General features: G+C 41.7%; 1 protein-coding gene and 1 long non-coding RNA gene across 7 annotated transcripts in view; one reads left to right on the top strand and one right to left on the bottom strand.

Moving 5' to 3' along the window:
* The window catches only part of LOC121044970 (uncharacterized), a 149,969-nt gene that overhangs the window by 9,659 nt on the left and 127,856 nt on the right, over positions 1-12,454 (bottom strand). The gene's annotated exons all lie outside the window — the stretch shown is intronic.
* KRT39 (keratin 39) lies at positions 4,202-12,194 on the top strand. Its single transcript, XM_040497481.1, has 8 exons — positions 4,202-4,624; positions 5,916-5,998; positions 6,682-6,838; positions 7,503-7,664; positions 7,776-7,901; positions 9,421-9,641; positions 11,006-11,267; positions 12,051-12,194. Exons 1-7 carry the CDS (start codon positions 4,202-4,204, stop codon positions 11,256-11,258), a joined length of 1,425 nt encoding a protein of 474 aa, XP_040353415.1. The 3' UTR covers positions 11,259-11,267; positions 12,051-12,194.

Below are 12,454 nucleotides of genomic sequence, written 5' to 3'. Positions count from 1 at the left end.
ACACAGTCATGTAATCACATCCAGATCGAGACATAGACTAGAACATCAAGATGTGAAATATCGACCTTGAGAGTTCCTTCATGCTCCTTCCCAGTCAGCTCACCTCCCTCATGAGGAGACAACCACTATTCTGATACCTGACACCGTAGAAGAGTTTGGCCTGTTCTTAAAGTTAATATAAATGTAATCATACTGTTTGTACCCTTTTGTGCCTAAATTCTTCAGGTTGATATATATTTTTTTAATGTTTATTATTTTTGAGAGAGAGAGAGAGCGTGCGGAAGAGAGAGAGAGAGAGAGAGAGAGAGGGAGACACAGAATCCGAAGCACGCTCCGTGCTGACAGCTCAGAGCCTGACACGGGGCTCAAACCCATGAACCATGAGATCATGACCTGAGCTGAAGTCAGACACTTAACCAACTGAGCCACCCAGACGACCCAGGTTGACATGTTTTTGAAGCTCATCCATGTCATTGTGAATACCAATAGTTCATTCTTTTTGTTGTCAAGTTACTAACCTATTCTATGAATATACCACAGTCTGTTGATCCATTGTGTTGTTTGTGAGCATTTGGCTTGTTTCCATTTGGGTGCCATTAAGAATAAAACTGCTAGAAGCATTTTTATGCAAGTCTTTTTGTGTACATATGCACTCATTTCTCTCGGGCATAGAACTAGTCATGATACTGCTGTGTCAAAGGGAAGGTCCTTTATATCTCAAGTGCATGTTTTCACCCAGCCAGTGGCTTGTCCTTTCTCTTTCTTAGTGGTATATTTTGATCAGTAAGAGACTTTAACTATGATGAAGTCAAATTCATTGTTTTAGGTTTAGTGCTCTCCACGTGCTAGTAGTCTTTGTCTGAACAAGGTTATGAAGATCTTCTTCCATGTTGCCTTCTAAAAGTTCCATACCTGTAACCTTCACATTTAAGTATTTAATCCATCTTGAATTAATTTTTATATAGAGTGTGAGGTACAGCTCAAGATGTATCGATCTCTGCTGTACGCAATTGTCTAATTGATCAGCAACATTTATTGAAAAGGCTATCCTTTTCTCATGGACTTACTTCGGAAACGTTGTCAAAAATCAACTGACCATATGTATGTGAGACTATTTCTAGAATCTTTATTCTATTTCACTGATCCACTTGCCAATCCTTATGCCAATATCACACTGTCTGATTATAGTAGCAGTATAGTAACTTGTATGAATTTATACTCCCACCAGCAATAAATGAGAGGCTGTATACAGTACATTTGTTACCAAACTGTGATTTTTTTTTCAGTATGATAGGGAGAAAGATAAAATAAAATCTCAGTGTAGTTTAAATTTACATTTCTTCTTTATGAGTGACATTGAGCATTTTTTCTAAGGTTCTTTGTAAATTAAGTGCCTGTTGTATTTTCTTTCTGGTCACTGTCTATGGAGTTATTGCAAATATACCTTCCCAGTTTGTCATCTGTCTTCCAATTTTATAGGTTGTGTTTTGTACCAATGTAAAAGTTATCTGATGTTGTCAGATTTATAAGTTTTTATGGTTTCTTTATTTTGGTCATTATTAGAAAGGCCTTCTGTCTTCAACTTTATAAAAAGAATTCTCATATTTTTAGCACAATTATGATTTCATTTTTCACATTTGAATCTTTGATCAATTTGCAATATGTCTTACTAGGAAGGATGAGTCATTATCCCAACATTTCCTGCTCTGCCTTCTACCTCAAGTGATACAGAATTGTCCCCAAACTACATATGATAGTCTATCTTTCCCCCACTAGTTTTAAATGTCACATTTATCATACACTAAATTCCAGTCTGTTTGGAAGTCTATTTTAGACCTCTTATTCTATTCTATTGATCTGTCTGACTACTCATGCATCAATACTATAGTATTTTGATTAGTGAGTCTTTAAAATAGGAAGAACTAGTCTCTCTGGGGCTTCCTCTTATAGAAGTTTCCTGGCTATTCAAATTTGATTAACTTTTCTCATAAAACTTCAGAATTATCTTGCCTGGTTAAAAAAAATCACATTTTTGAGATTGGGAAGATCTCAATAAGTTTAGTGGGATCTAACTTAAATTAATGTGGAGATAATTGACATTTTTATAGTGATGGATATAGTATTTCAGTCCAAGAACATGATATATCTTTCCATTTATTCTAGTTTTCTGTCCTTCAATGTATTTTAATATTTTATTCATGTAGTCTACCTTTCTAACTAAATTTATTCCTGTGCATTTTATATTTGGTGGCACTATTGTAAATTAATGTTTTTTCCTTACCTTATGTGATATGCAGAATAATGCGCCCCCAAAGATGTTCATATCCTAATCCTACAACTTTTGAATATGTTAGGCTACATGACAAAGGGGAAGTAAGGCCACTAATCAGCTGACCTTAAAATAGGAAGATTATCCTAGATGATATGAGTGGGCCCAATATAATCACAAGGGCCTTAAGGGTGGAAGAGGGAAGCAGAAGAGTCAGTGTCAGAGTGATGCCACATGAGAAAGACTCCCCACTGCTGGCTTTGAAGACAGAAAGAGGCCAGGAGCTAAGGAGCCTGTGCCGCCTATAGAAGCTAGAAAAGGCAAGATAATTGTTCTCTCCTAGAGCCTCCATAAAGGAACAGGAACAAATAAGTTTCTTTCTTTTTTTAAATTTTTATTTGAGACAGAGAGAGCACGAGCAGGAGAGAGGGGGAAGAGGGGGACAGAGAGAGAGAGAGAGAGAGAGGGAGAGAGAAAGAAAATCCTAACCCTGATGCAGGGCTCAATCCCACGACTCTGGGATCATCACCCGAGCCTAAATCAAGAGAGTCCGACGCTCAACCAAATGAGCCACGTAGGCACCCCAAAAATAACTTTCTTTTTTTTTTCCAACGTTTATTTATTTTGGGGACAGAGAGAGACAGAGCATGAACGGGGGAGGGGCAGAGAGAGAGGGAGACACAGAATCGGAAATAGGCTCCAGGCTCCGAGCCATCAGCCCAGAGCCTGACGCGGCGCTCGAACTCCCGGACCACGAGATCGTGACCTGGCTGAAGTCGGACGCTTAACCGACTGCGCCACCCAGGCGCCCCCCAAAAATAACTTTCTTAAGAAAACACTGAGAAAGTATTCCTGAGAATGAAAACCACACACCTTTCAACACATCATGTTTAAACAGCAAATAGAAACCAACCCCAAGACAAATTGTTAGCTAATGTAATTCCACAAGCAAACACTGAGCACAAAAAATGTCATAAAATGTGGGTTTTGGAAAACCAACAGGTAACCAGCTTCTTTTTCAGGAAATTTACTGTTAGCAATCAAACCCTACCTGGCAAGCTGAAACAGGAATCTAGCAATCATCTTTAAAAAAAGGGGTCTTGGGGCGCCTGGGTGGCGCAGTCGGTTAAGGGTCCGACTTCAGCCAGGTCACGATCTCACGGTCCGGGAGTTCGAGCGCCGCGTCAGGCTCTGGGCTGATGGCTCAGAGCCTGGAGCCTGTTTCCGATTCTGTGGCTCCCTCTCTCTCTGCCCCTCCCCCGTTCATGCTCTGTCTTTCTCTGTCCCAAAAAAATAAATAAATAAACGTTAAAAAAAGGGGTCTTATTTAAAACTCACATTTTAACCCATACTCACAACGTCTGAACAATGAAAATGGAAAATCAGTTGGGCAGAACAAAATAAAATACTGATTTCTGAGTTCACCAATAATTATTAGATATTAATAGTTTCCCTTTTCTAGAGAAGAAAGGAAAAGAAGGATGAACTCATTGCTGATCAAGCTTTAGGCCAGGTGGAGAGGTCAACAAGGATTTAATGAACTTCATATGCTCACACCTGCTTAATAATGGATGCTGGTAGAACTGTGATGGCATTTCCTTTTGAAGATTTCATGTGAAGCTCTGTATCCAATGACAGGTAGTGGTTGTGATGGGTAATAACTTAGTAACAGCCTAAATGCACATTTTTATGAGACAAGTAACTCTTCTCAGGCAAGTAAAAAGCAGACTAATGAGATGTTCCTATGGGATTTGATATAAACAGTAGAAAGGAAAACATCCTTCCAGCCATGACCCCACCTACAGCAAAGGCTATATAAGCACTTCAAAGAGGAAATAGTCAAGGAGCTTGGAATTCAGACTTAGTCGAGGTTGCTTGAGCTTTCGATCTGGACCACAGATTTTTGAAATAAACCAAAACTGGGTACACACCATGGATACCAAAGGCTGTACAACAACTATTTCTTCTTCAACGCCACACCAAAGATGCTCTAGGATTACAAATTTTAGGACCATCTTTCCCAACACCAGCTGCCAATATGGTGGTCTCGAAGCCAACAGCTGCCACCCTACTCCTTGCTTTTATCTCACACCCATCTATTTGATTAACAACTTCGGTGCCTGTCCCCCTCTGGATGACTGCGACTGGTGTGGTGAAGGTATCAACAGTAAAGAGAAAGAGACCATGCAAATTTTGAACGAGCGCCTTGCTAACTACCTGGAGAAGGTGCGGATCTTGGAACAAGAGAACACTGAACTGGAGTGCAAAATCCAGGAGGAGTGTAGCAAAGAGCTTTGTGTCATATGTCCTGACTACAGGTCCTACTACACTACCATCGAGGAGCTCCAGCAGAAGGTAAGATTCTTAGGAATGTGTATAATCAAGTTGTGTAATGACACTCTCCAAGCAATAGCCATGTGCTAAACTTTAATATTTGTAGTTCATTTTATGTTGGAAAAAAAATATTTTGTAGAATAAGAAAATCTCTTGAATGAAATTGTCATCTTGAGGCAATATTCAGAGTTGTATACTTACTCATCTTCCAGAGATAGGTTCTGCTGTTACAACCAGATAGCTTCGGTCCCAAATGTGTTAACAACCTATTGCTGCCATTTCTTTCTTTCTTTCTTTCTTTCTCTCTTTCTTTCTTTCTTTCTTTCTTTCTTTCTTTCTTTTCTTTCTTTTTCTTTCCTCCTTTCTTTCCTCCTTTCTTTCCTCCTTTCTTTCTTTCTTTCTTTCTTTCTTTCTTTCTTTCTTTCTTTCTTCTTTCCTTCCTTCCTTCCTTTCTTTCTTTCTTTCTCTTTTTCTTTGTCTTTTTTAACTTTTTAATGTTTATTTATTTCTGAGAGAGATAGAGCATAAGCAGGGGAGGGGCAGAGAGAGAGAGGGAGACACAGAATCCGAAGCAGGCTCCAGGCTCTGAGCTGTCAGCACAGAACCCAACACGGGGCTCAAACCCACGAACCGCGAGATCATCACCTGAGCCGAAGTCGGATGCTTAACCGACTGAGCCACCGAGGCGCCCTAATTGCTGCCATTTCTTTAACAAAAATTAGAAAGAAAAACAGGGACCTGAGAAAAGCATTTTGTTTTAAGAAGTGCCTAAACAGTTTACTTTTTATCCAGTGTGCTACCATTACCACTCTTTTCCCCTCTTATGCTCATTTCATCATCTCCAAATTGTTTCCACGGTTTCTTGCAACATCAAACCTGTTTCCTGATCAGAGTGATGTACTGCAGCTACACATGCCAGATTTACTCCACTTTATTTGTTCAACAAGTGTTTACTGAGCACCCCCAACAAATACCAGACATTGCTCTGGGCTCTGGGAAAATAACAGTGAGCTAAAAAGTCCTTGCCTGCATGGTGGCTACATTCCAGAGGATGCAAATTGAGGATGGATTTTATATTTTGGCAGGAAAACATATGCAAGGTTTTTATTGGAGTAGTTTCTGTTGATTTTTTAGGAAAATAACCAAAAAATCTGACTTTCCAAAGCCCCCCTCCCCAAGCTTCCTAAGCATAGCAATGGAAAACCTAACGGCCCCCACCCCCACCCCATTAATCGCCACACACACAAGACCTTGGTTTTTAAAGAAGATCCTGGTGTTTGTCTCATTTGTGTGTACAATTTCTTAATTCTAGATCTTGTGTACCAAGGCTGAGAATTCCAGACTGGTCTCACAAATTGACAACACCAAACTGGCTGCTGATGACTTGAGAGCCAAGTAAGCCCATCCAGCGCTGTCATTCACGACAGAATTTACCCTGCATCTGATGTGACACACTCCCAAGAAGCGTATCCCCAAATCTGCTAACCTTCCTGCCCCATACCATGTCAGCACCAGCCCAGAAAAGACCTTCATATCCAGTAAATGATAAAGATTAATAACCACTCACATGTATACACTACCTGTAGTTTATGAACCCATCTGACTACCTGCACAGTAATTCAGGAAAACAGGTAGGGCTGCTAATATGCAATCACCTTGTTTAAAGGTGATTGATTGATTTCCATAGGAAATCAATTCCCAGAAAACTGTGGTTGCATGGGGCTCTGTTATACCCAAAGACATACACCTAGGGCAAGACACAGCTAAAATGTGGATGCAAGTTTTCTAATTCCTAATCCATTGCACTCTCCAATTCTGCATTGCCTCCAGGGGCAGGAGGAGGAAAAATTCCCTCATCTCAAAGAACAGCAATGTGACCTCCCGCTGGCAAAGCGATTAAGGGAACAGTGGTTAAACGGTGATGTTTATCAAACGGTCTCACCTCTAAAGAGAATCAAGCCCACAACAGAAATACAATAAATGAGAGGCCCAAAGGAAAATGTGGAAGGGACTTCTGCTTGGCTCGATTTACACCATCTGCATTTTAATGCCTTTCTTTTTGTGTCTCATTTTTGCAGGTACGAAGCTGAGGTGTCCCTACGCCAGGGAGTGGAGGCAGATGCCAACGGCCTACAGCGGATCCTGAATGCCCTGAGCCTCGCCAAGGCTGACCTGGAGGCACGAGTCCAGTCCCTGAAGGAAGAACTCCTCAGCCTCAAAAACAACCATGAAGAGGTAAGAGAAAAACCAAGAGAGTCATTACAAGCTAAGCCTCTAAAAATAGCATCCATTCCTTTGAGTTGAACTTGACAAAAGGTGTCCCCAAAGAGTAGATACTATTCTGTTTTTCAGCCCGAGAATATCTACTGCCACTACCATTGGTCCAATGGGTTTCCAATCCACTGCCTAGAACACAATCTGAAGCCTCCACTCCCCCCTCCAGATCTTCCAGACAAGGGAGCAACCCAATTTAGGGGGGAAAACCCCCCACAGGTTTCCCATCTTTTTGTAGGCATCCCTGCACTGATTTCTGCCTCTATTGCTGTAAGTCCATATTGGCAAAAGCCCATATTGGCATCATAGAGACTCTGATCTCTTATTATAAACTCCACCTCCATGCTGCTTCACCATTACCCATCCCAGGAAATGATCTAAATTCCTTAAGACTCTGAACTTGCTAATTAATTCCTTCTAATGTTCCACATACTTGAACACAGAGTCACATTTGAAATAGTCTTAGGTTATTTTATAGCCTCTCAATAGTACCTATAAATCATCTATTCCTTTATTGTGAGCTACATTCAGATACCATTAAGCTAAATTATTGCTGTTAGACAAACAAGAACACAAGGGTGTCATGTGGTCACCAAGTGACTTCACATTCTTTTTCTTTCCATAGGAAATCAATTCCTTACAGAGCCAGGTTGGGGACAGACTCAACATTGAAGTGACCGCTGCCCCTTCTGTCGATCTAAACCGGGTTCTACAAGAAATGAGATGTCAGTATGAGTCCATCATGGAGACAAACCGCAGAGAACTGGAACAGTGGTTCAACACACAGGTGAGGAGGGTAGAAAAGTCAAAACCGAATAGCTGACCCTGCATTTCCAGGCACCCTTCCATCAAAGTCGTGTTTCCTTCATAATATGCATGGTCTTTGACTGTGTTTCAGATGGAGGGGCTGAACCAGCAGGTGGTGACCAGCTCTCAACAGCAGCAGTTCTGCCTGAAGGACATCACTGAGCTGAGACGCACCATGAATGCTCTGGAGATTGAACTGCAGGCCCAGCACCGAATGGTACCCAGGAAACTGACCAAGCCTAACACAGCAGTGATGGCAATCGCCCCTGACACCTGCATGTTGCAATGTTTCCCAAATTGTGTCCCTCAGAACAAAGGTTCCTCTGTTTGTTAAAGAGTCTATGGACAAGAAAGGGCTTGTGGTCAGATAAGCCTGGGAAATGCTGGAGTAAACAAAGGTTAAACAGGGTAACTTCCTGTAAACCTTTAATAAGCTAATATACACTATGGATCTCCAAGGAGATACATGGCATTCAGCATTCCAAAACTTAATTGACTGTGGACCCCCTTTTTTAAGAGCATCTCATGGCAATAAGGATCCATGGAGTACACTTTGGGAAACACTACAAGAGCATTGTATTACATGCAAAACATTTTTCTAAACTATCAAATTTATAAAATAGTCTTATAAGGGAGGTGGCATAATTATTAAGCCAATTTTATAGATAAGGCTCAGGGAGCTAAACTGATTTTCCCATGCCAAATCCAAGGTGAGTGCCACCTTGCCTATTTTAGGAATGGAGACACTGAGATCCTGAGGCATTAAGTAACTTGTTAAAAGTCACAAAAGAGATGAGCCTGAGCCAGAATTCAGTTCCAGAGCTGGAACCACTTCTGCCTCCATTGTACTGCCTCTGTGAAGTAGGGAATTATTTAAATGCTCTGATGTGAAGGGTATTTGGAAAACCTTGCCCCAAAGCTAGATTTGTCACCAGCTAGTCATGTGACCATGGGCAATTCACTTAACCTCTTGAACCTGTTTTCTCATCTCTGAAAACTGGGAAAACCATGTAAATAACAGGTTATTCTAACCTAAAATTGCATTATCCATAGACTTACAGGATGATGGATCAGGAAAGAATTGTAATCATCAAAGTTTCAACTCTATAAAGGAAGGGATCCAGTGAGGGAATTGTTTTGTGGGGGTTTTTTAATGTTAATTTTGAGAGAGAGCACAAGCAAGGGAGGGGCAAAGAGAGAGGGAGAAAGTGAATCCCAAGCAGGCTCCAATCTCAGTGTGGGGCATGATGCCGGGCTCCATACCTGGGCCATGAGATCATGACCTGAGCTGAAATCAAGAAGCAGGCACTTAATCAATTGAGCCACCCAGGTGCCCTGCAAGTTGAGGAACTGTTCATGGCTTAATGCTGCTAACTTCTTCTTTAAGGTAAAAATATTCTCAGAATGAAGTGCCACGGTAACAGGTTTTTAAAGCTGGACGTTTTTGTTTGTTGGTTTGTCTCATAGGTAGGAGAGTGTCGTATGATAGGTGATTAAGAAAGAGAAAGAGAAGTGAGTACTTTAAGGAAAGCAAAAATAAATAAAGAGGATAAAAGGAAGCAAGCTTTAGCAGAGTAGATCATTTTGGTTTGGGATTTCTTTGGTTAAGAAGTAATAAGAGGGCTTGGAGATTCGTTAGTACCTGTCACAAAAAATTTTTTTAAATGATACAGTTCACAAGAGACCAGGCTCCAATGAATCATCGTTACAAATCTTAATTTCTTCCTCCATGGTAGAGAGATTCCCAGGAATGCATCCTGGCGGAGACAGAGGCCCGCTACACGGCCTTACTGGCCCAGATCCAGTGTCTGATTGATAATGTGGAGGCTCAGCTGGCAGAGATCAGGTGTGCCCTAGAAAGACAGAACCAAGAATATGAGATTCTGCTGGATGTCAAGTCCCAGCTGGAGTGTGAGATTGCCACATACCGCAGCCTTCTGGAGAGTTCGGATGTCGAGTAAGTGAAATAAAAACAACTATGAGAAAATATGCTGACACACATGTGTGTACTGCCACTAGGCAATAGGGGGCATGTGCTTTGATCTGCTTGCCAGTGGTGGGAACTTTAGGTACCTGATCTCAGGCTGTGCTGTTTGGAGACCTACAACTGTAACCTAGTCCAAATTTGCGGTCTTAGCTGAGCGGAGTCATTTTGAAGAGCCAGCGCGCCAGGTTAATTCCTTGTATGTTGGGTTTTAAAAAGTACAAGGGAAAACAATGGTTTCCCCAAACATTCAAACATTCCTGGTGACTTACAGATTTTCCCCCACTAGATGAACTTTCATGAAATTGAGTAGGGCGACCCTGCTCCTTTTGGAGGAACAGTCTGTTCAGGCTGAAATGCCCATCTCCAGCCTCTTGTCCTTGATGCCAAGAGCAGCATGTAGATGTGTGTATTTCAGCATCTTTTTTTTTTTAAATGGAAATTGTAATGTGTTTCAATGATAAGCTAACCAACCCATAAGGGACGGACCTAGAGCACAAGCTCTTTGAAGCAACTCAGTCCACACTAATGCCCCAGATGCAGACTTAGAACCGTTACGGAGACTTCCTTCCCCCAAATAATCAGTGGACTCTGCTCACAGAGTTCTTATAACTGGCATGTCCACATGATACTAGCACAATGTTAACAAAAGCTAGTCCCTCTGAGGAGCTCCGACATACCAAAGTGCCTGGAATCATCCAAAAAAGATGATGCTTCTTAAAAAGAGTTCTGTTAACTGCTCCCGATTCCAATTGTGTAAAATTTCATTTAAATACACCCAGAAGGCACCTAGAAGCTGCCCGATAAAGCATGAAAGACTCTTCCATAGATGGGTTTCAGGCCATCTGATAAGAAAAACACCTGATTGGCTTTCTTTCTTCAGATAATAAGCCTCTCAACCTGTCCCTTATCACTGTTATCCTGTCACTTATCCCTTATCACTGTCAATCCTGTAAGCGTAGCTCCCATTATACCCATTCTGGATGAAAAACTAAAGCTCAGGAGCGTTCCTTGACTTATCTTAGGTCACCAGCTGGTAAATGACAAGCTAGACTGCACCCGGGTCTTGAACCCCTGGAGTGGTGTTCTTCCACAGTGCTGTGGCATTGTCCACAATGGCAGCTTACAGAATCTAACGCTTCTAAGCCTAAGATGCTGCTTTACCATGCATCTGGTCTGATTCTTTTTCTTCCACCAATGATAGAACAAAATGAACAAATAAGCATTTGGAAATACTTGTTTTGAGTGACACCATGTTGAAACATTACCCACCGCTGTTGTTCTCCACAACCATCCTTACCTTCCCTCAATCACAGGCAAAATTCTGTTTTTTCTAGGCTTCCCTGTAACCCGTGTGTCACCACATGTGAGCCTTCCAGTAAGGCCAGCACCATGGAATGCACAGCCCCGGCTTACAATACATCATCCTCAGCCTCCCGCGGATCACGTGAGCTCTGCTGTACCTGCAGAGTACTGCCCCAAATACTGGTTAAAATCTTCACCATCACGCAGGAGATCAGGGATGGCAAAGTCATTTCTTCTCACGAGCACGTGCAGCCTTGCTTCATCCCCAGAATTGCCAAAGCCTAACAACCCAAGGTGATGACAATGACCCTCATTCATGAAAGAGAGGCCAATACTTGCTCCTACCAAAAAGGCTTAAAAAGTCCCCAGTCCCTTAAGGTACTTCGTTTCTTACTAACAAACACAGTGGGTCCGCCTTGCTAGACAGAGTATCTTTTATTCTGACCCTTTCCTAAGCCTCTGCAATGTCAATGCCTGTCTCTCAGAGAAATGGGTAATGTGCATCCAAAGCAATGTCAACATGATAATATGTGTCATTTCTTTGGAAGCACATTACCCATTTCTCTGAGAGACAGGCATTGGTTTATAAGTGCCCAGGAAGGTGCCCTACATTACTTGACTCCACAGGTGATGGGCAGATTTCTCTTTTGTTTACTCAGGTCTTGTTTACTTACATTCCTCATTAGAGCCAGTCAGACAAGTTCTAGGATTGTTTCGGCCATGAAGGTGAAAAGCTGTGAACTTCCCTTCTAAAATCCTTCCTTGGCCAAAGAAAGAAGCCTTATATGGGAACAGCCTGAATGGGGGAAAGATCTTTAATGTTCAGTTTCCTTGAATAGATAGATAGTCGTGAGTCCAAATCCTGTTGAACTCTGCTGTTACCCCTGCTCGCATACTTCAGTTCCACAAGGTGTTTTTGAAGATGTCTGTGTTCTCCAAAACTTTGTAACCATTAGGCTTCTCCAAATATTTTCATCAAGATTCAGGAAGGGTTGTGGAGAGTGAATCTAGAGCATTTTGAAGGAATAACGTGGATCCTTTCATTAAATGTTTGCTATTTCTCTTTCCATTCTTTAGGGAATGGGAGTTGGTTCCGACTGTGTAACAAGGGACAGGGAGCTGGAACTCTCACATCATAACCCTGCTCTTGCCTCTCCCTGTGACTGGTGCTCATGAAAAAATAGCTTAGATTCCTCCTGCAATCCATCCATCAAAGAGAAGTGGACTTAATACCACCAACTTTGCACAATAACTTTGATTATTGAATGGTTGCTGCTTGCAAGGACAACACAGTGAGAAGATACCATTTATGTACCCGCCATTACCAAAACTTCTCACAGGAGGTCCCAGAGGGTTTCAGTCAATCCCTACAAAAATTATTCGATGTTTCCAGAAGATTTAGTAAATAACGACAAACCAAATACAGAATGTGGAGTCAAAAGACCTGACGTCCTAAACTTGCCACTTAGGACCCAGGGCAA

Source organism: Herpailurus yagouaroundi, unplaced genomic scaffold, assembly GCF_014898765.1.
Source record: "Herpailurus yagouaroundi ecotype Mexico unplaced genomic scaffold, PumYag 189, whole genome shotgun sequence".
Classification (NCBI taxonomy): domain Eukaryota; kingdom Metazoa; phylum Chordata; class Mammalia; order Carnivora; family Felidae; genus Herpailurus; species Herpailurus yagouaroundi.
The sequence above is the reverse complement of the archived record's forward strand: the minus strand, read 5'-3'. Positions and strand labels throughout refer to the sequence as shown.